Raw genomic sequence first — 23,078 nt, 5'->3', positions numbered from 1 at the left:
CATCCCAAACTTCCCACTACACACAAAGACCGGACAATAGTTCCCAAAGAAGTCCCCAATCACAGAGTCAAAAACAGAGAAGAAAGCTGAAGGGAACCCTTGCTACACATAAACATGAGGCCCTTTTGCCTGCAAATACATCAAGAATTAGTATGTTGAACAAGAAAGTGGCTCAGAACAGATGGGATATGGAGTGCAGTACATGTAAAGGCTTTCATCTTCCCTCTTTAAAGGTTACAAAACCAGGACACTGCATGATTTCATGAGATGCTGAGAATACAGATATAGAAATAGGGGGCATTGCCTCTGTGTATTGACAGGGATGCAGCGTGACAACGTAATGGACATGTAGTTAAACACGCTGGGCCGTAGACAAGCAAGGAAGTTCCTGCTGCTTCCTCTCTAAGAGAGCAGCAACCGCCCTGTGACAGTGGCCCAGTTTTTTTAAAAAGGCAACCGCCTATGGAGCAAAACGGCAGCCAGCAATTAGAGGACAGTAAGGAAGTGGAAAAAAAGACTGAGCGAAGGAGAAAAGGGAAAGGAGGGGAGCAAAGACAGACTGGATGGTATTATCTGCACATTCTATGGCTCAAACCCAAACAAATTTGAATTCTTACAGCTGAGGTAGGAGGAGACTGTCCAGACTCACTGATTGGGAAATATAAAGCTCTCCAGCTTTCTAAGAACACGTCAGTCCAGTATGTGAACTGCTATCTTTCACACACTAAACTAAAACTACTAAAACCATAACAGCGTGACACCTGGTAATCAAGAAATAATCGCACATATTTACACTTTGCACAAATAACTGTTCAGCAATAGCTTATGAGACAGTCTCACAACTTTAGTTATCTTTACACCTATAAAGCTGAGCATCAGTTATTCCCCAAAGTTTTGCATCTGATGTAATAATAACGGTAAAAAAAAAAATCAAACTGAACACAAAGAGAGCGGATGTAGGCCAGCTACATCTGCCCCACGAAAACAAAGCCTCCACACAGGAGAAGAGGTGGGGGTCCGACATCGGGAAACACTCTGCAGCTTCATTACATGGTGAACTACCTATTTACAAAATCCACTCCTCAGACAATATACACACACAGACTCAAAGAGGACCCCGGGGCCAGCCAGTTTCCAATGAGATAAACAAAGCGCTCAGTGTGACCGACCTTCATTGATGTGCATCTTGTCTCGGTAGCCTCCGTGCGGCTACACGAGGATGCAACTGATGGAAAAGGGAAGGTCAGTGGTAAAGTATTGACCTAAGCAGAAGCAGTAAGGGATAAATGTGTTTATTTTTATTTTTTTTACAGAGGCAGCAAAGTGGCGAGCCGGTGTCGTTTTACAAAGGTGGAACAGGACAGGCTTGTCATGCTGCTGCTCACAATAGTAGCCATCCAGTTAGCCGACAGGGAGTCAGACCAGCTTGTTTGGCCGTTATAAGCATGGCAGGATATCACCGGGCGTGTTATAAAATGTACAGCATCAGTTTGAACCCAGCTTGCGCGGTTTGACAGTAGAAAGGCTCCACGTCTGCCCTGTCACACCAGAGCATTTTCAATCAACACTGACATCATGAGATGTGCAGCAGAAAAGCTGAAAACCGACTCTTTCTGTTATTTCTATGCCACAAAACTTCACGCGAGCAGCAGCCAAGCTATAAAGCCAGCTTTGTGCTTCAAAGTGCACTTTTCGCAAAATAAAAGTCAAAGTGTACTCCTTCACTTACCCTTTTCCTTCTGCTGTGAGTCGCTGAAGAAGGTGTGTGTGTGGAGCCCAGCCCTGCCGCGCCGTCGCTGCAGTTCAGTGGCCTTCTCTCCCTTCGTTGCTCAGCAATAAGCTACTCCCTGCAAAAGAGCGGCGAGAGCGTCAAAGCGGCGGAAATAGGTTGTTCTGTTTCCGGTCAGGACTTTCAGAATAAAATGAGAAGGAAAACAGGATGCAGGGATTTTTAGTCTTCAGTTGAAATGAGAATATGTTCCTGCAACCATATGTACGACAAATCATATCCTCACGATGTGATACCTTAATTGACTTGTAATGTACAGCACTTTGGTCAGGAGGCAGTGTTTTTAAATGTGCTTTACATATAAATTTAATTGACTTGACATGATTTCAGATACATCTATTAAGATGAAAAGAAAAAAAAACACTGGTAAATAGTACAACAATATATTATAATTGTTGACAACAAATATGGTAAATCTGCAAGTATTTTCACATTCATGATTGATTTATAGTCATCTTTTGCTGTTACTTATCATATTATTAAGCCAGGGACAGTGTACCAGGTTAGTGTTCCTTCCTTTAATTAAATGCATAAAGATGCAAGAAAGATCCTGTCAGCATTTTGAAAAATTCACTTTATGTGATGAGGGATCTCACTGGTTTGACAGGAGTTTAATCCTTAGATTTACCGTGACAATCTACATGATCTATATGAGCAAGATGTGAAAATTATAACATTAAAAAGTGATACTGAAATTCTTAAGTCATAAAAAGAGAAACTGCATCACTTGAAATCCCAATACTTTAAAAATATGGCATAAATTAAATGAAGTATCATATCTTTAACCGAGGTAACAAAACTTTTCTCTTTTTAAAACATTTCTCAATGTTATCCTGGTGCAAGCTTGGTATTCTGTCAAGATAAGCTGAACATATCGTTAAATATCATCAAATAAATTGCAGGGACACAAAACAAGTTTTTGCAATAAATAATGCACTAATTTTGACTTGTTTGATCTATTAAGATTGAGTTTGACCTCCTGAAAAGGCAAATCTGTGGTAAGTATTAATGTGGAAATATGGGTTAAGCTCTGGATTTTCCTCTGAAGTAGGTTACACTAAAACAAACAAAACTTTCAGCCAACATGGCCATGAATCAAGAAGAGCATGTGCAATGGTGTTGACTGCAGCCAGACTCTCTTGAAATGTTTTCAAAAACACAGATTATATGTTGCACAGAAGAAATGTCCAACAGATGATAGTGTAGCTGACATCCCTCTACAAAAGACTGACTCAGAGGATTACACTGTAAATGATTCTTATTCAATTTTCAAAAACCCGCCTCTTAAATTTTAAAGTAGCTGATGTAATTTCCGGTGTTTGTAGCAAACTTTACACAGTTCATCCTCAGCAGCGCCTGCGTCTACACTTTCAATCGTGGATGCTTCCAACTCAACCAGAAGCAATGTCCGCCAGAACCGGGTGGGCGGGTTTCCTGGACTCACTGGTTTCGTTCCGAGGTCTTTTGTTACTGTAGCACCACCTATACTGCGCATCTGGAAATGTTAAGACTTCAGGCAAGAAAGGGAGGCAGTACCTGCTGGGTTTAAATTAATGAGGATGTGATGGTGCGAAGCAGCCACAAAGGATCCAACAGACAAAAAAAAAAAAAAAAAAGGAGGGGGAGAAGAAAAGAAACACAAGATTCGCATGCATCACTTTTGAAATGATTTTTAATTGTACAAACTGATGAACATTTGACTGTCAAATGCTAAAGAAAAAAATAAATGCTAAATCATCTGAAGGGATTTGACATAATTAGTGCATTTGTTTCTGATTTGCAACATGTTTTGTTTTGCCAGATTAACCCACCCAGTAGTGAAACGCATGTGAGATTTACTTGTAAACTGGCATTTTACACGGCCCAATATAAAATAATATAAATATAAAATTACGTTTTGGTTTTTTAATGATACTAATACAAAAATGATATACTAAAGAATTAAATATATATTTTTCAAATATCTTAAAATTTCAAAATCGCATTTGTTTTGCCCTGCACACTGACGTAGTGACGTACCTTCCCAGTTGGCGTAAGAGCACTTGGTTTTAACCAACGAAAGAGCCGCCAGGAAAGGCGCGGCCTAGTTTATTTATATTTTTTCAAACGTTTTTCCAAACAATAACCCAAATCAAAACCAATAAATCCTATAACATATTTTATCATCTTAGCTATTAACTCATTTTACAAGTGGACATTTTGCTCTGATATGGCTCGATTTGCAATTGGAATCTATAGTAACAGTCTAAGTGTCATTTTAGTTGGTGGAATCCATTTAAAAAAAATCTTATTTTATGTTACATATTTAAAAAGAAACATGGTGCAGTGCAAAACTTTGACCTCTGAAATGGTCATATCGTTTATAAGCGATATTTTGTTAATTTCGGTAGGTAAGTATGTGTAAATCAAACCCCCCTTTTCCGTTGGAGGGGCGTTGGAAGTTGGAACAGGACTGTGTGGTGCGTGCTTTTGCTAGCGAATGACAGACAATATGGACGACCCGCGGGACGTTCAAACTTCCAAACGAAGTGGCAGCTCCAGGTCATTGTTATCGGCCGGTTCTGCGGTGGCTATGGAGATTAAACGGAAGAAAATACGACAGAGTACCTTATTCCTGGAAACAGAGGTACGTTCAAAGGGATACACAGCGCTAAAACACTAAAACATAACGACAAGTCAGTTAATGCCGCAGGGGGTACAAAGTGCAACGATATTAACACATCAAGCTAATACCTTCTTTTTTGTTCACACAGCCATAATAACTAGCTTTTTGTTTTGTTTTCAAATCACTTGATATTTCTTCCTTGATTGCTAAACATTTATACTCTCAGTGGCTTTCACTGTGGGGAAAACGCAGTGCCAGATAATTAATCTGACATGGGAGTTGCCTCTTTTATTGCTATCCACTTCCCTGAAATCAGAGCCATGTAATCTCCGCGGTTTTCTTTGCTCTAACACAGCTCAAAACTAATGTCCTTTCAGGCCAAAAGCACGAAACGATGCCCAAGTCTTCTTAATGACACCCAGCAGGTTGTAGACGACATGAATTTGTTGTCCATACGACCAATTTCTCGGAGGCAGCAGGTGCATATTTCCATTTGTAATATGGAGTACGATGATGTTTGCAACAGCAATGACATCATCATAGTCCGTACCCTCATAAATTCATATCTACAGCTGTTCATTTGTGCTTTCAGCCCGTCATCCAAACAACTTCATGCATTTTTCCCATCAAAATTGTCAATAAACTCCCATCCAGCTTGTTTATTGCTCACTATGAAACCACCTCACCCATCCTGCATGCATCATTTCACCACTAAAAAAGTTGCTCTTGAGTGTATGGTCCCACGTAGTTATTGCTTTTAATGTGACTAGGTTTTTTTGCGCCATATGAGACTATATCTATCCAAGCTATTTCCCACGAGACAGTTATGACGATTATGTGAACACGGTTTACAAAAGTCAAATGAGGGACTTTTAGCAGTGAGAGCTCTCCTAAACTGGAGAATAAGGAGGTGTGTTTGTTTTGTTTTTTGTGGCTTTTTCTTTACTTTTTTCAACTACCAGCTTGATAATGAACTTGTATTTTCTATATCATGATACATGCTTCATGAAACGACTTTACAAGAACACATTAGGCAAAGTATATTAAGCACTTTTTGTCTGACGGTTTTTGAACAGCTGCAATGAAACTGTTGAAGTTATTTGGACTATTCGATCATAAACTTGGATTTAGTTCAATTTTGAAGAATGGGTTAGTTTAAGTTAGTGTGGTGTCATTTAGAGTAAACTCAGAAAACTCTAGTTGTGTTTCAGCTTGAAGGACTGCCATTATTTCCTGTCAATCTTTCTTCATTTTGCCAAAACAAATACAGGCACACAAGGCAAAATGCACTAAAAGGCTGAAAGAAGTTGCTGATTGATCATCTCAACAGCAGCTTGGTTCATGTTTATAAAATCTGTTGCCAGAAGCAACGTTCAAGTGCAACTTTGCTTTAACTCCAGTCATCATGTCCATCTAACCAGCTCGTGTTAAAGCATTTCCCTTGAGGATCTAACAGAAACTGCCTGTCCTTGCTTTAAAATATATATTCATTGGGAAATGTCTTGTGTTTCCTCTGTCCACGAAGAACGCCAACTTACAGGAGAAGCTCGGCTTCGAGATGCGAATGCGAGAGGGGGCCTACAAGCTGCTGCTCGCTTGCAGTAAGAGAGAACAGGTTCTTAACACTTCCAAGAACCTGCTGACCTGCAATGCCAGGATCAAGGCTTATCTCACGCAGCTGCAGAGGAAAAAAGAGGAGAAGGACACGATGGGAGGCCTCAGAGGGTACGAACTTTAGTGCTTCCTATTGTGTTTTTCAGTGAGGTAACCATCACTGAAACCCCTTCGAGTTGCAGATTTGACACAGATTATTGCAACATTGTGTTGCAGGTTTCTACTTCGACGAAGAAGTCTGAAAGAAATTTGAATAAATGAAGGTTTTGTCTAAATGAAGTGTTGTTCTCCCACGGTGCACTCGATGCACATCAGTTTTAATGGTAATCCCCACGTTTTGCTACAGACTCGCAGATCCTGTTTCAGATGGTCGTGTGCCCTGTCATGGCACCGTTGCCATGTCCGGTAAGATTGTTTACCTTTTGTTTGACACTTATTAAATGTAAAGCATTGAAATGGATATATAGATATATATGTAAGAAAATGTGATATGGTGTCCTTATCTCTATGGTAGGGCTGCGCATTCCTTTGCTGTGGAGGGATTCAGACCACTTTAATAACAGAGGGAGTAGGTTTTTTTTTTTTTTGGTTTTTTTTTTGCTGACATTCATACCTTCCATTTTACTGTGTCCTCATATCTTTTAGTTGACATTTGCTGGACTAACATCGTCTGTACATTCCTTGCGTTTGGTAGGCTCTCGCCGGGTGGCGGTGTTCTGTCTGATGCAGATTGGCTCAGAGGTGTTTGACACAGAGATGGTTGTGGTGGACAGATCCGTCACTGACATCTGCTTTGAAGGAGTCACCATCTTGTAATTATGGTTTTTCTATATGCACAGTATGCAGCATTATTCACCCAAATGAGCTAAACACCTCTATGAAAACTCTTGGTGCTTTTGTACAGTTCTGGAGAAGTTCTTTTCTCTAATCTAATGTGAGGGGTTTCACCAGTCAAAGTGTTTTTTTTTTTTTGCTTATAAAAGTTTTTTTCTTTTGTCTGTTACTTTGATCCAAGACTGTTGATTTTAACTTTGTGTGATTAAACTTCTTGCCCTCAGTAAAGAGGTAGTTCCTCAGTTTGAACTGAAGGTGGAGCTGTGGAGCTGTGCCGTGGAGGAGGAGCTCACTTTAGCAAACACGCCAAAGAAATTTGCAAAGAAGCTCCGTAACTCCCTTGGAAAAACCTCTGCAAAGAAGCTCTGCTCCCTGCTGGACACTCCAGACCCTGACACCTTCCTGCAGAACAACCCAATACCCTCGTATGTATTGTGTCATCTTACAAAAATACTAAATTGGCTCCTGAGTCTCAGTTTGAGAGTTTCGCAATTGGGAACAAACTTGATAGCTGAATAAAGGATGTAACTGAAAGCTTTGTAAGGGATTGTTGAGCAGATGACACAGTTTGTATTGAATTAAGGCTTTAATAAGTGTTTGTGGTTGTGAATATTACTTATAAGCTTTTGGAAATTCAAAGCTTTCATGTTCCCACATGAAATTTATTTTGGTCTGAGAGGAAAAGCATACTTGAAGACATTTAGAGCTTAAAGTTGGACTTTACACTGAACATCTGTAAGAGATAGGTAGCACGTGTTCAGAGAGATCATTTGCTCTTTAAAAGGAAGTGAAAACATGGATTATGAGCACATTGTTTGGTTAGAGATTATAATTTAGATTTTGTGTCTATGTGTCTTTACCTGTACCAGAGGAGCCAAATACAGCCTGCTGGCCTACACAACTCTGGGTCTGCCCGAGGCTGAAGGCAGCTTCCAGTCTCACTCCCTCATTGTCCTCCAAGGCGGTAAGAAGCAAAGGCACAGAAATTCAATATCAAGGGGATATAAAGGGCTTATGTCTTTCAGCTCATGAACTGAATCAGTGCCATGATAATGATGAAACATTTTTACACCAGTAAACTCGAAACCTAGAATTAAACAAAATAACCCATAATTGAGGTTTTGCTTGGATTAGTTTTCTTCCTTTTGCTCGAGTGATTAAATGGATAAAAAAGAAAATGTTGGTGCTCAGGGGAGGCTTTTGTTATGTCGAGCTAATTTCAGACTTTCGGTTTGCACTATGGTACATTAGCGTTCCGCTCCACAATGCATATTATGAGCTTTTAAATTACTGTTATGACAGGAAACTATATTAAACACAGAAACAGATTAAAAGAAAAAGAAAAAAAGAAAATTATGTGTTTTTCTCCTCTTATAAGATCGGAATAATTAATGGTGGGCATATTTGTTTTTACATGAAATATTCAGAAGTTTGTAAAGACTTTTATCATTTTTGGCTTTTTATTCCCTCTGCTGATCTTAATCCTCAAAGCTGAGTGGTCATCTTGGCTTCCTCTTTATGGCAACCTCTGCTGTCGGGTGGTAGCACAGCCAGCTTGTATGACACAGAGCATGATGACTGGCTACTTGAGTCAGAAGGTGTGTTTCGCATTAACACAAGCTTCATGACTGGCTCCTGGATTCGATTCTGTACTTACTTTTGTTTTTGCTGTTCTGGTGATTTTCAGCAAAGCGTGGAGGGGATGAGCCGCAGCTGCAGGCTTTACTGCGTGCTGAGAGCCGGCTTTTTGTCCTGTTACTTCACCCCGGAAGAAATCGACGCTAAAGTCCAACCCACCCTCAGCGTGCCCATCAATAAGGTAAGAGAGAGAGGAGTGTAGAAAGTAAAATGACTTTTGCTCTACTTTTACTAATTTCACGTGCACTTTCCAGATGGAGGAATTCTAAAATGATTAAAAACGGCAGATTGAGCAGTGTTGATCCAAGTCTCCGTTCAGCCTTTACCCTAATATTTTGCTGACTAAAAAAAATACAAAATGCCACATTACTCAGTTAGATCCTGTTTGCATTTTTTGGCATTTTCCTGCTGAATTTAGGTGTTTGTTTTTTTTTTACAATATCAGCAGTGGGATTTTTAGTGCAGTATCTTACATAAAGCTCTAATTTGTAAAATGTCAAACTGTATTTGTTGCTTTTTTGCAGGAAACTCGAATACGTTTAATGGAGAAAGAGTCAGCAGGCCAAAAATCCAGAAGTTTGTCCATCAGCAACCCTTCACCAGATGGATCTCAGACTGCTGTCTTCACCGCGGACACCAGGGATGAGCTGGAGGACTGGCTGGATGCCCTCTACCAGCACCTCTATGATCAGAGTGAGTGCGTTTTTGGCTTACACATGACAGCTTTAGGTTATATGAATGTTTTGTGATTGTGTGTTGCATTGCTCTGGGCCAGTAAAGAATCTGCAGATAAATTCAGATATAATCTTCTCAGCATGAACAAACAGTATTATCAGTGAGTCATGTTTATTCTTGTTTTGCGTTCAGACCAGTGGCTGCAATGCTGCCACCAGCTAATGAAGATTGAGGTCGCTTCACCACGAAAACCATCACTCTTCCTCACCAAGCAGGCTGACTCTGTGTACAACGACCTCAGTAAGTAGAGTAATTCCAACCAGTGGCTGAAGTGAGTTCAACAGAAGTTGATCATTCGCTGGCGGATTTTGAAGGTTTTACAGCATTTGGTTATTTGTTTGTTTGTTTTTTGATGCTGGCTGTTTGAAGTCCTCACAACAAATGAAATGTAATATATTCCATCAACTACACAAAATGTTTTTTATTACTGTGGTGATGCATGCAAATAAAGTAATTTCACATGCAAATTAAGAAACTGGAATGCTTCAGTTTCGAATGAGTTTTTTTTTTTTTTTTTTTTTCCCTCCATAAATTTAATTGCTCTTCATAAATGTGGGAGAAGGGGGAGGGGTTTAAAATCTTAATTTCAATCTTTGTTTTCTTTATATGTTTCTACAGGTATAAATTCACCTGGCAAGTTTGAGAGCATTACAGATATCATCCACAGCAAAATAGAGGAAACAGATGGCCGCTTCCTTATTGGCCACGAAGAGAAGAGGGAGGCACCTAATTGGTCAACTCTCTTTGATGGTTCCCATTCAGTGATGGTGGAGAAGAGTGTTTTGTCCATGAGCAAAACCCCCACTCCTTGTTCAACCCCCAACACCAGCTCTACACCCCTGAGCAACAAGAAGCGACGTGCTCCACCACCTCCACCGGATAAAGAGCCGTATGCGCCCCCTGCCCGTCCAGCCAGACCCCCCCTCCCTGCTTCAATTCATCATCAACCTCCTCTCTCATACCTGGAGAAGGAAAACTCTGGCGCTTGCATTTCACGCCCAGCCACAAGGTCCAAAACGGGCAGACCATCTCTGGATGCCAAGTTTTCTGCCATCATTCAGCAGCTCCAACGGAACAGTGCTGGAGGCGCCACAGCCCTCAGCCGGAAAAATGCTCCACTGGGCGTCCTCGATCTTCACCCACAGGGTCAGCCTCAGCCTCAGCCTCCTCTTCAGCAGCTCGACTACCAGAACCACCACACCCAGAGCCCTGAAGTCTCAGCTGATCATGGCTTTGTCAGAGCCTGCAACGGTCCTGGTCCTGTTCCTGCACCACGCATCAAACTCAGGAAGTCTTTCAGAGAGAGGATGAACCTCAAAGCACTGTAACCTCAGCTTAAAGCATTTCTGTGTTTGACTACCGCTAACACAAATAACTAAAACAGAACTTTTCAGCTGACCTGGGGAACCATAGCAAAATCACATATTGTAGCACAGTTTAACTTGGTGTACCTCGGTTGTGATGACAGCTGTTTATCTGTGGCTGGTTCATCAGTAGATGAAGAAATAGTTTTAGGAAATGTGCTTACCAGACTTCTTACTGGAAGGTGGAGTGTGAGGGAAAAGAAACGCCTCCAAATTTTAAAAAGAATAAAATAAACAGAAATTTGATTGTTTTTTTTGTGGGTTTGTATACGAGTCTTTGAGTGGACCACTGGCCCCGGTTAAAACTGAGGTGCATAAGGGACGCTCTTGGTCTTATGCAGCGACCGACTGGAATGTGTTTGACGTCCTGTGGTTATAACAATGATCCAGTGCCAAACCCAAAATAACTTAATTAAACATGTTAATTAGTGCACTTCTGGAAGTGCTGGTCAGCAGATTTAGTCAAGGTTGAAGAGAGCCAAGCTTTGCTTTTTCCACCTTCTTTCAGCCTCTACTAAGCAAACTTTCTTCTGGATCCATCCTAATATTGAATGAAAAAATCTTCTCCTTTGATTTTCAACAGCAAATGGGCATTAAAGCAAAGGGAATCTCAAAATCTTCGTTACAAGCACACAATTCGGACCGATACTTCATACCGCAGTATCAATATTGTACTGATAGGGCTCCTGCTCCACTTTCCATTCATCAAGTTTTTCATGTGCAACTAACCCCGAGAAGAAATTGAAAGCTGAATGTTGGCTCGAGCACCGCCACCATCAATCCAACTAAAATGGAAAGGCTTATTTCTTTGCTCTGCCGCTGGAACATGAACTGAAGAAAGAGCCTTTGGAAAAGCACTCAAATTGGAATTGATCTATTGGCTAACTGTGGACGAGTCATTCCTTTTGGAGCCATTGACATATTATACTTACTGTGACGACTTTATGACCACTAGAGCTAGTTTTAAAGGAACGTGATTTTAGGAGCAATTGCGAGCACTAATGTGACTTCTCCATTCCCCCAGAGGTCTTAATAATAGAGTGACCTTGGTTTTTAGTGGCTACACAATATGACTAACATAATTTAACATTGCAGCCAATAAATACTGTGAACATAATTGAATGAATGGGTCTTTTGAGTGGTTTAAATAATGAATGGCCTTGTGTGTGTGTTTTGAACATGCCCAGTACTGCCAGCCACTAAATATTTCAGCCATTTAATGATATTGTTTTGAGAAATGGTCATCATAATTACACGTGGTGTACTAAAGGTTAGCCATTGCTACTTTCCCTGAAATTGCTCAGCCAGATGAAGCAATACGATTAAAGCTGTTTTTCTTACTTATCCTCCAAAGTCAGTTAAATTCAGAGGGAAAGATGTAGATTTGTGGGGAGGTGGATTACAGGGGGATTTAGTTTAAGCCTTGAAAGAGAAAGCGAGAGCATGAATTGTACAAAAGGGGATGTAGCTCAGCATTAACAGTGTGCCAGATGTTTCTTATGCTTAGTGTGTATTACTGATACATCAGTCACTTTGATCTTGTCCTGTATGCACCTGGAAAAACAGGAGAAAGCTTTTGGCTAAAGTTTCCCAGCATTACTTTCTCACTGATGTTAAGTTTCAGACTCAATGACTATCAGTTATATTGCACATCCTGCATCCTCATTATCATCTTGTTCATTCTCAATTCAGCTTTATAAGCATAGCAGAGCATAGCATAGCATTTCTGTATTATTTTGAGTGATTAACACGCTTGCTCTCGTAAAACTTATTTTAACTCATGCGTGCAGAAAAGATGGCTTCTACCAAGAAATGGGTAATCTAATCAGTAAAAAAATGTACAACTGCCTAATGAATAAATTAGATTTTTTTAATTATTGTCCATGCCTGCAATTACTGTTTTGGTTCAAATGTAATTATTTTTATAGTTCTCAATGTCATCTCAATGTGTCTTGTGTCATGATGATTATGCTGTTTATGTACCAATAAGTAGCAATAAAAGAATTTTGTCCTAGTGCAGCATAATTTGTGTTTAGTGCAATGTAAACAGAAAATCATATTATAGGTATTGTGTTTTGCAAAATGGGCAATGTCTTCTCACTCTGTCTTGGAAGCTAACTTTATTTTCTTTTGTACAATTACTGATCGGCAATAAAACGGCCTACATTCTACCCTGGTGAAGCTGCTTTTTTTTTGCTGAGCTTGGAAGTATTACTGAATATTTTTCATGCTAAAGGTTTACCAGGGGGTGGCAATAAAAGTCAAAGCATAGCTTTTATTACAGCCCAATTCACATCCCATAGAGATACGTGCACTGGCATATTCCTCTACTGCAGCAAATACTGGAGAGGCTTGCCTGGCTTTGAGCCCAGAAGTGGCCTGTTGTGAAGATTAAGGCAGATGGAATCTCATAGGCAGATAATGGTATTACAATAATAAAACTCCATTCACACTGCATTCACTCTGGGAACAAACATCACACTGATGTTAACACACTGGCATTGAAAATAAGTTTATACAACCCTTGCTTTTTATGTGCAGTTAAGAACACAACTGAAGAAACGTGTATAGATAGTAAAATATTTTAATTAAATATACAGGAGGTCATATCATACAAAATGTCTTTATTTTTTTATCTTGCTTGCCAGCTGGGTGATTGGTAAACAGATGGCTATGGTATCAAAAACACTTTTTGGATGCACATTAATGGAAACAACATGGAAAAAAAAAAGTGAAAATGCAACAAATAAGAGTATCCTAATTCTTAATTTGTAGTGTTTGTTTGAGCCTAACATGAAACAGAGCAAAAAGCACACAGTTAGATTGTGTAACCAACTTTTGTATTGTTTTTTTGTCCTCTTTTTTTGTATTTACAGATTATAACAGTTTATATGATAACAACCACGCAGTACTATCTACAGTGCTATTTACACAGAAAATAAGACAAGAGAGAAGGGTTGCCATGAATTGATCCCGTATGAAAGTTCTGCACAGGAGCCAGCACTAATGCCAGTTTCACCTACGCACGGCATTGTACAGTACTTAATCAGAAATGAATGTCTTTAAGTATTCAGTCAAACTTTACAAACAGACCTTTACTGCTTTTTTTTTTCTTCTTTTTTGAAACACCAGACATGTTCACTGTGTATTTCGACTATCCTGGATTGCATTTATAGTGGTTGTAAAAGCCAGCACAGGTGTTGTCTCTCCACCTCAGGCTATGGAGCATGGTGGGCATACTTTATGGAGTCTGGTACCTTTTCATCACAACACATAGGGTTCACATGCCCTAAAGATGACAGACACCAGACCAGTGTCAATATCAACTTGTCAGTAAATCTTAGAAGTTCTTGTATAATCACTTGTCTGACTAAGTTAAGCTGAGCGAGTTGATTTGTTTAAGCAGGAATACTAAACATTAGGTTAAAGTTGAACTGTTTACATTTTAAAATGTGAAATTTTGTGCCTTACCCTTTAAGTCTGGTGTCTGATAGCCAAGTGTGCCATATGATTTTTGTGTGAGTGTCTGTGCACTGCACTTGAGACAAGAGGGACAGTAATATTGACATTCCTAACCTGCTACAAAGGATAGACCTTAACAAGTGTAGTGCTAACTCTAATCCAAGACTGCGAAAGGCACAGATATTTGCAAAGCAGTAATATCCTAAGTGACAACATTCCTATCAAATCATATAGTGAGTCTTTTCAGGGTGTTAAATAAAGAGCTTTTCAAGTCAAGAACAAAAAGATGAAATGCTGATTTTTTTTGTGGTGAGCATTCCACAGCAGACGGCTGCTTCATTATGCTGGTCCTACAGACAAAAACAAGCCGCAACAATCTACTCATCACATAAAGTTTGGGGGTAAAATACTTTCAATTTAGAAAGCATAAATCAAACAAGCTTTTCATTGACTCTGAACAAATAAACATTCAAGATTTGTCAACGGATTGATCGGACAACTGGTTATGCTGTATTTGAACCGAAATACATAGTGAATAAAAACCTGAACAGAGTAAAAAGTGAGTCTACAGTACATCTGTCGTACACAGCACCTCTGAATGTTATGTTATAACGAAACTACTCATGTTGCACCACAGTGAGTGTTAATGTCTATTCCAAGCAGTCCAGGTGGATTTACTGTGGCACAAACAGGCAACAGAGTTCAGCGTGGAGACATGTAAACAGATACAACACCACTGGCTGCCTAAAGAGTAATAATGCGCTAAACAACTGCTGAACATTGTTTGCAATGATGAACTCACATCTAGTTATATAAAGAATTTCATTTTCATTGTCATGTTACTTGTAGTGTTTTTAGGCAACAAAGTTCAGCCCTCAGACGTAGTAAACAAATGGCTTTTCTCTGTTGCCGTCCACTTTTCACACATCCCGAGCAACAACCTGACTCATGGTTACTGAGAGCGGCAAACTGATCTGTGAGCACACACACACGAGCATTGTGCAAATAGGGATACACCAGCAACAACAACAACAAAAAAAGATACAGTAAGTGGTGATAAAAATAAAGAACAGTGCAAAGTATATAAACAAAGGCATATACAAATAAAAAATAGGAAATGGAATTTTCAGTCTGTCATCAGCCAAAGTTATAATCAGTGTTTTGTCTCGACTGAGCCACAATCCCCGAGCAAGAGAGACAGAAAGTTTCTGAGGATGAAGAAGGAGAGTGAAGAAAAATTGTGTTCTCTCCATTACAGTCTGGTGCTGGGGTGTACCGATGACAGCTGAGGAGGTGGGAGGGTCGATAGAGGGTAGAGATGGTGCAACAGGTCTCCGTACAGTGCTGCACCACCCGGGTGCCTGTAGAAGTGGTGCGGACTGGGGCTAGAGGCCAGCAGCTGCCTATGGAGCATCATGGAGTGGAAGGCTAACGGGGGCACGAGGGGCGACACAGCTGACTGGCTTTTTAGGTACTGCAGACCTGGATGGTGCTGGAGTCCATCCTGGGCGCCTTGTGAAATCAGGCTGCTGTGCGGGTACATGCCAGCATAAAGAGGTGCTGCATGGGGTGGGGGGAAGGTGGTTGTGGGGTGGCCCTCGGGGAGATGATTGTTGAGGTGAATTGCGTGGGCTGGTTCAGCTGGTTTTAGCTCCTCTGGGTCACTGCGTCGGATTGTGCCGGCAGGGTGGATTGGTGTCACAACACGCACTTTCCTTTCTGGGGCGTCCTCGCTTTCAGGCTCGACCAGGCTCCGCTTACTGGGTCTAATCGGGCTGGTGAGGGATGATTCACCTGAAGCTTTGGGGCTGGAAAATGGCTGTGACGACTCTGCTGGGCTCTGTTTGGGGGGAGAGATTGTCATTGGTGGAACTCGGCATGCTTTGGGATGGGAATCCAAACCCTGGTGCACAATGGAATAAGGGAGACTACAGAAGGTGGGCTTTGAGAAGGAAACCCTCTGAGAGAGAGGCTTAGAAATTGTGAAGTCTCTGGGCTCATCTTCAGCCTCTCTGCTCTCTCCATGAATTTGAGTCCTGTCACTGTAGTGAGATCTGTAGGCCAAGCCTTCCTGCTCCAGGCTGCCACAAACAAAGGCTTGGTTGCCCTCCCGGTCCCTGGTGTAGTGCTCTCTCCGCTCTCCACTGGCAAAGCCAGCCATCCTCTCTTGGCTCAGGCAACTCTCGGTTTGTCTGTACAGACTGTGAAGGTGAGGGGATGAGTAGCAGTCACCTGCATAGCTTCTGGATTGAGCAGGTGGACCATGGACTAGCTTCTCCCCTGTGTTTTCCACAGCATCGCGGATTTGGGTTCGAGGGAGGTAGGGCTGCCATGGCGCGTTAACTTTGAGCTGAAGTTGATGGTTCGTCCGGCAACTGTAAGTGTCTGAAAGCTCCCCAGCAGTGCTCTTCTCTGATTGGCCACTTGTGGTTTGTTGGTGGACCTTGCTGCTCTGGGCATGCTGGATAACTGATGGCCTGAATATAGGTGCTAACTCGGGTAAGTTGTCCGACCCGCGTCTCTGTCCTGCCACCTCCTCCTCGCTCTTTCTTTTTTCTTTCTCCAGTTCAGCCACTGATATGACAGGAAGTGAGGATGTAGTTGTGTGGGGAGGGGGCTGAAGAGGAAGAGAAGAAAAGGAGAAAGGGTTGGACTCACACACCATGGAGAGGAGCTTCTTTTTGGCCAAAGGAGACATGACCCCTTGGCTGGCTTTGCAGTAGGCAGCTGTCTGTCCAGGACCCAGTGTCAACTCCTTTTTAGTGACTCCATAGTCATCTTTCTCTGGGAAGGAATCTGTGCTCAAATCTATACACTGTCCATCTGCCTGCTTACACATCGGCAGCACCTTCCCCACCCTTCCACCATGATTTTCAATCGAGTCTTTGACCTTGGAGAAGGGCTCGGGCAGAGCAACATGTCCAGCAGGTTTATTCTGATCCCATCGATGAGGCAGATAAGGATTTTTAGGAATAAAATGCCCTTCAGTTTGCTGTTCTTCAGTGAGTTTTGCCTGGAGGGCCTCACTGATTTGCCTCCATTCAGTCTGGGGCCCAGGCCCTGTGTGGAGGGGCAGACCAGCATGTGGGGCTCTGCAGTCTGGTTCTTTGGGGCAGAGCGAAGACGGCTGCTCTACCGTCAATGACTCCTCTTTCTTCAAAGTAAGCTGTAACTCCTCCTCCTCTATTAAAATTGGTTCATCTTGCTGAGACACCTCCTTTTTTATGGCTGTGGAGACCTCATGATTCTCTTCTTGCTCCTGCAAAAATGGTATTTGTTAGAGTTGTTTCTCAAAGTAGAACAAAGAAGACACTTCTATATTCTCTTGTCATTTGGAAATGTCAAATTCAAAACAAATTCACGACAGAGAGTTTGATGACAAAGTACATAAAAACCAAAAATTATATTCAGAGTGAGAAGGAATCTTGATTAGGCTGAAGCTGCGACTGACCTGTGATTGTTCCTGGCCTTTCAGTATCTCCCCTCTGTCCTTTTTACTCCCCGGCTTCAGATTGTTGGGGGCTTTCAGTTTCTTGGCCCCGAGTCCTTTGGCTTTGGTTCCGGTTGTAGAGGCCTTCTCTTGGCTGCCTTCCTGCTTCCTGGGTTTGAACAAAGGGAGGGGCTTGTCCTGCTCGCCATTTATGTGCCTCTCGTACGGAAGGAGGAGCCTGAAGAAGAATGTAGGCAAAGGAGGGATAATTTAGTTATGCCACACCACATTTTCAAGGTACAATTAGTTTTGTGTTTTGTGTCCTCACACAAACAAAAAATCTAAATTTCAAATTTAAAAAGAAAGCAACAAATGTATCTCAAAACCCTAAAATCCAGTCTTTTTTTTAGAGAAAAGCAAGTTTTATTGTGTGTGTGTAATGATATATGAAATATGCAAGCTTATTTTGTTCCTTAAAACTAAAATCCGAATAAGCAGTAGTTTTGCTACATGTATATGGTCTATTATATATCTCGCTTTAAACCCCTCCTTGTTTTAATACCTGGAAAGCATTAACAGTTCAATTGTAATTAAGCTAAGTTAGGGGAAATCCAGGCTCCAATTGGTGTTTGTGTGTGCGTGTCTGTGTGTGCGTGTGTGTGTGAGAAAGAGAGAATGTGAATAATGAGTTATCCCCTGCTGAGACGGATCACATTTGGTATTACTTTAACCTTGACAGAGCTGAATGTGTGTGTGGGTGTGTAGAGTTACTGTGGTTGGAAACGAAAAAGAAGAAAATATCTGGAAGGGTTGAAATCAAATGTTTTAAAGAGACCTTACAGCATAAAATATCTACTTCAACATACTAATATGATGAATGGCAGAAGCCCTTGCAGCAATAAAATATTTTCAGATGGTAACAATATGTGATTTTAACACATGCAATAGCTGCATATTCTCAGGCTTAAATAAGTTCATACTTTACGACAAAGATCGTTCTGTAGAATAAACATTAAACAATTTCTGACTTCTGTTATTTCTCCTCTGAATACATCCCATGTCAGTTTTCCATATCTGATGTTGTAACTAATGGGAACATTAAGATCTGGATAACATAACAATACCCATGTGTAAAATAATGACATGAAGAAACCAGGAAGGGAAACTTTTAGACTTTTATTGCTCAGGGAAGAAAATGGAAATTGGCACAGGACCAGAAATAAGAAACGTTGTGGAAGAGGAAACCAAGACAACTGAAAAACTACAACTCTACAAACTTCAGTAAATTCCTCTGAAAATCTTTCCAGAGCCTCCTTCAGGTTTTTGTAGATTAACAATGCATGAAAGCCAGACAAAAACATGACTTTTTCAGTCACGAGTAAAAAAAAGGTTGGACTCTTCCTTTTAAGGGACATGACGGTAAAACAAACAATGAATCAAGAGCTGTTTCGCCCACTCTTCAAAAGAGAGAGAGAGAGAGAAAAAAAGCCTTAGAGAGTTCAAGAGGCTCTGTGGGATTTTTTGTTATTTTTCCTCTGAACAAAAGTGCTGGCAGGGAAAGCGGTGAAACTACATTTCATACAGCTGGTCTGGCACCAGGCCCCAGGCCAAGAAAGGAAATGTACTATTAAATGTGACTTATTGGAGAGACAGAGAGCAAAGAGGTTGTGAAAGAGAAGAGAGGAGGAAAAGAAACCAGAAGAAAAAAGAAAAAGAGATAAAAAAGGGAGTGAAAAAGGGGATAAAGGCTAATTAATGAGGAGCAAAGAGTACTATGACGAAACCATGAAAAGCATGCTGTTAACTTTGAAGTGTTATTCATTAGAAATAGGGAAGTGCTTCTCAGGCTTTTTATAATGAGGTATTATTGCACAGAAAATCCAGTCATAATAAGTGCTTTACCTTCATAAAATTGTTATTCCTTCAAACTGGAACATGGATATTTAACATGTGCAAATGTCCAGCTTACATCCCGTCAAACGGTCACACAAACTGCATATATATATATACCAGGGAGCACTGTTGACTATCTGCATGATCTGTGGGAAAGAGATGGCTGACTTGGCCTGGGTCAACTTTATGGAATGTCAATAAGGGGCAAGGGGGGAGGGGGGCATTGTCGCTGGCCCGGATAATGTAAGAGCTGATCCCGGGAAATTACTGGGGCCTTTAAATAGTTTTAAATGGAAAGTCTAAGATGGTATGTTAGGCAGAAAAACAAAAATCAGTCTCAGGAAGTTCCTGCCATTGTCAGAATTATTTGCTTTGTTAACAAAACTAGGATGCCACATTAAAACAAGCCTGTTAAGTTATGTGATTAATTTTTATCCATCTACCTTTTCAAATGTTATTGCTAATCCTGCCGTAAATGAATGTTCAAGCTACAGCGTTCTCATTCCTTTTTCCAATTTTCCTTCTATATAGAAATATAAGAAAGTAAACCAAACAGAAAATCAAAATAAAACCCCATAGTATGACAAACAGGGGTAATTTCAAGCAATTCACATAAAACTAAGTCATGACTGTGCAATATGATATAATAAGTGCCTGTGATACAATACCACTATAAGTAGCAATTTCCTCCAAGGCAGAGAAAGAGATGAGCTTGGCAGCCAATGCATTAGCTGAAAGAAAGCCAGGTGTAGTTAATAATTTGTGCCACTTGGGGGCGTATACTGCACTGACAGATTCCAGGAAAGAATTTCACCAGGGCAGGAGAGGCAACGTTTTTATGAGGTCAATAAATACTTAACTTTGTCTCATGCCAATTTATCACCTGGCTTTTGTTTAAGCAGCCGTTTTCCATGTTGATAACAAGCAACCAAAATATGCAGCGAGGAGATTAAAAATTGAACGGTCAGAGATTGAGGATGTCTCATGAAATTAAACCAAGAAATGTCTCTTCATATATATATGTAATGCATCGCATATGATCGATCACAAACAGTGTAATTCATCAAAGCACAAGCGTCTAGATTACACACACAGCACCTCCCCCTAAAAAACACAACTTGGCAAAAACAAGGTGACTTTACCAGCAATGTGCTGCTCTCATCTGAGTTTTGTGTTACAGGAACAAGCAGCGTACTCAAATCCAAGAAATGCCTAAGTCACCAAATAAGTGGAAAAAGCCTGCAGGCTGTTCCATTTCGACAATTTCCCTCCCATCCGTGCTGAAATTAATTTTATCTGGTGTTGTGTTAAGATCACAAGAGCTGCTTCATGCATAAAAAAAAGGAAAAGAAACTATTTAAAGAGCTGGTGGGCAAGCCCCCAGGGCAGTAGAAAGATTTGGAGGAAGAAAAAAACAACATACTTTTACAAGCCTACAAGGAAAATAGAATTGAATCTAAGAAAGTCACATTTTTTATCTAATCTAAAAGAAATGATTTCGTAACAACAGAACAACAATGAAACAAAACTGCTGTAGATAAAAGAGGGAGACAAGATGCCAGCAGAGGGATAAACAGACATTGTAGTCCCTCTGCTTTGGATTCATGCCTCAAAGCTCCTCTTTTGTCTCGTAGCCAAACCACTTGAGGTGACCCTCATTCATGCAGTTAAAACACGAGGGCAGCGCAGGAATGTATGAAAACTTAAGTCCTTTGTCAAGTCTGAAAATACCAGATTTAAAATGACCTCTACTGTTCCCCTGGGGTTTGCTCTCATTAGCTGCGGCTTGCAGTAAATGTTCGCCATAGCAGGTGTGAGCCAAGAGTTACAACTGTGTAAAATAAATGTGCACTATTCTGCATAAAGAAACACTCAAGTCTTTGAGTTACTTAAGTATTAATGCCCAATAAGATACATAACATGCTGCCTTTTGCTGTCCTGAAGTGGACTCAAGTATCAGCTAGAATGTCCCTGATTCAATTTGCTACACTGATCTAGTTATTAATCTCAGTAGACTTGAATAGATTCTCTACAGTCGATTGCCTGTCACACATCAGTGATATAATTTGTGATTTCTTATTGCCACAAGAGAAAGAAACGTCAGACGTTTATGTTTTCCACATATTAGAAAAAAATCATCCCACGCTATTGTGATTTGTTAGTTTGGTGCTAAGAAATTTTTTTTTTTTTTTTTTATCAATACTAGCATTTGTCATGGAGAAATCATCTAGCTCTCGGAGGTTAAAATAGCTGTCTGCTATTTTAAAATAAAGAACGTGCAGCTCTTTGGCTGTATTCCAGTTGTAGCTGAAGTCCAGATTCAATGGTGGAGTCAGAAAGATACAAAGAATTTGGCCATGCTTTTGATCCGGACAACATGTTGAGACATTGTTTATAGTGTTAAGGAATGCTGACAGTCAACACACAAATATGTTCTCATGTTGCAACTTTCCTTTCTCCCTCCTTATTTTCCTGCTTTATTCCTTAAAACTGACACATTTTTGCTTGTTTATTAAAGTCATTGTTGCAGTCTGTCTCCTGTCTCTAACAGGTAAGACATGAAAGTGATACTCCCTCCAGACTGCAATCCAATGATTCCCTCTGCTTTAGGACAAGACCCCAGAATAATTGAAAACTGTGTTTGGGCTGTAGCACTAAAAATAAAGGCAAGCTAAAGTGTAATGCAGCACATTTGATGTATCTGCAAAACAGCAAGGACAAAGAAAGCAGAGAGATGCTGACTAGAGCATGATTCTGAGTATGTGGCAAAATAAGATTTAGAAGAAATGAAAATCTATTTTCTCTTTTCTTGTACTCAAATCTAAGCCTATTTTATTACTATTCTCAGTGTAAAGACTGACTTAAGGTTTCCTAACAATGTGTTTTTATATCTAGAGAGCAGCTGTAGCGAATGCAGAGGAACATCGATACCAAGAGGAATGAATAAAGGCTGAATCAATAAAACATCTAGTCGACTAAAATTGGAACAGGCGTGCATCTGTCTTAAAAGAAACACATATCTGCATGATCTGAGCCAGAGAATATTTCACAAGCCCCAGACTCAGTGTAGAGTACATCTGGCAAACATCTAATACTTTTAAAGATGAAATGATTTAATCCAAAACCCCTCATCTGTGTTCTCTGCTATTGCCCAAAACCTCAGAGTTTTTAAATAGCAAATTATTCTAAATTGCTTCTCTGTTGCCATGGATACCCCCCCCCCCTCCCCCCCCCCCCTCCCACCACAATGCCAACCCGATTGTGCAATTACATTAGAGTGCCAAGGCATGGTGAGGTATTAAAAATCTGTAACAGCCAGAAATGAACAGAGATAGCAGAATGTGATGTTTCTGTAACAAGAGATCACGTAGGAAAGCAGGAAGATTAAATATGTAGGAGCTGTTAAAAGGCGCTGACCTGTATAATGAAAGAAACAGCATGAAGTGCAAGGCAGGGAGAGAGAGAGTAAGGGGGGGGTAGAGAAAATGGCACAGCACAGAAGGAAAAGGCAGTCTATTTCAAGGTTATTGATGCCATCTTTTTCATGACCTCATTTTTAATTCAGAGCGCTGGGCCCTGACAGCTAATCTCGGGAAACGGTTTAAATAAATATCATTAAAGCTTCCCTGTAGCTGCAGCAGCAGACCTTGGCTTGGACATTTCTACATTGATTTTTCCTTGCGCACTAATGAACGGCGCTCTGTGACTAAACAG

General features: G+C 40.6%; 3 protein-coding genes across 17 annotated transcripts in view; 1 reads left to right on the top strand and 2 right to left on the bottom strand.

Annotated features, from left to right (window-relative positions):
- cep170aa (centrosomal protein 170Aa) overlaps nt 1-1,819 on the bottom strand; it is a 41,567-nt gene extending 39,748 nt beyond the window's left edge. For all 15 annotated transcript variants that reach the window (XM_075479014.1, XM_075479089.1, XM_075479053.1 and 12 more), the window contains exon 1: nt 1,730-1,819. The gene's annotated coding sequence lies outside the window, so the exon portion shown is untranslated. The remainder of the gene's footprint in view (nt 1-1,729) is intronic.
- A 2,450-nt stretch (nt 1,820-4,269) lies between these two features.
- Nucleotides 4,270-12,750, top strand: rtkn2 (rhotekin 2). Its single transcript, XM_075484923.1, has 12 exons — nt 4,270-4,415; nt 5,920-6,119; nt 6,355-6,413; nt 6,523-6,576; nt 6,703-6,820; nt 7,067-7,267; nt 7,712-7,806; nt 8,334-8,440; nt 8,530-8,661; nt 9,005-9,173; nt 9,348-9,455; nt 9,834-12,750. The coding sequence occupies exons 1-12, from the start codon at nt 4,281-4,283 to the stop codon at nt 10,541-10,543; spliced, it is 2,088 nt and encodes a 695-aa protein (XP_075341038.1). The 5' UTR covers nt 4,270-4,280; the 3' UTR covers nt 10,544-12,750.
- A 397-nt stretch (nt 12,751-13,147) lies between these two features.
- arid5b (AT-rich interaction domain 5B) overlaps nt 13,148-23,078 on the bottom strand; it is a 75,219-nt gene continuing 65,288 nt past the window's right edge. The window contains exons 9-10 of the mRNA XM_075479000.1: nt 17,493-17,709; nt 13,148-17,300 (exon numbers count right to left, since the gene is read on the bottom strand). Coding sequence (XP_075335115.1) covers nt 15,294-17,300; nt 17,493-17,709 — 2,224 coding nt within the window. The 3' untranslated portion in view covers nt 13,148-15,293. The remainder of the gene's footprint in view (nt 17,301-17,492; nt 17,710-23,078) is intronic.

Source organism: Odontesthes bonariensis, chromosome 2 (genome assembly GCF_027942865.1).
Source record: "Odontesthes bonariensis isolate fOdoBon6 chromosome 2, fOdoBon6.hap1, whole genome shotgun sequence".
Lineage (NCBI taxonomy): Eukaryota > Metazoa > Chordata > Actinopteri > Atheriniformes > Atherinopsidae > Odontesthes > Odontesthes bonariensis.
The sequence above is the reverse complement of the archived record's forward strand: the minus strand, read 5'-3'. Positions and strand labels throughout refer to the sequence as shown.

Excerpts from the sequence above, each read along its gene's own strand:
- rtkn2 (XM_075484923.1), top strand. The coding sequence starts at position 4,281 with ATGGACGACCCGCGGGACGTTCAAACTTCCAAACGAAGTGGCAGCTCC. Across the intron at positions 6,821-7,066 it reads TTTGAAGGAGTCACCATCTT|TAAAGAGGTAGTTCCTCAGT; the intron begins GTAATTATGGTT and ends TCTTGCCCTCAG. Across the intron at positions 8,441-8,529 it reads CTGGCTACTTGAGTCAGAAG|CAAAGCGTGGAGGGGATGAG; the intron begins GTGTGTTTCGCA and ends GGTGATTTTCAG.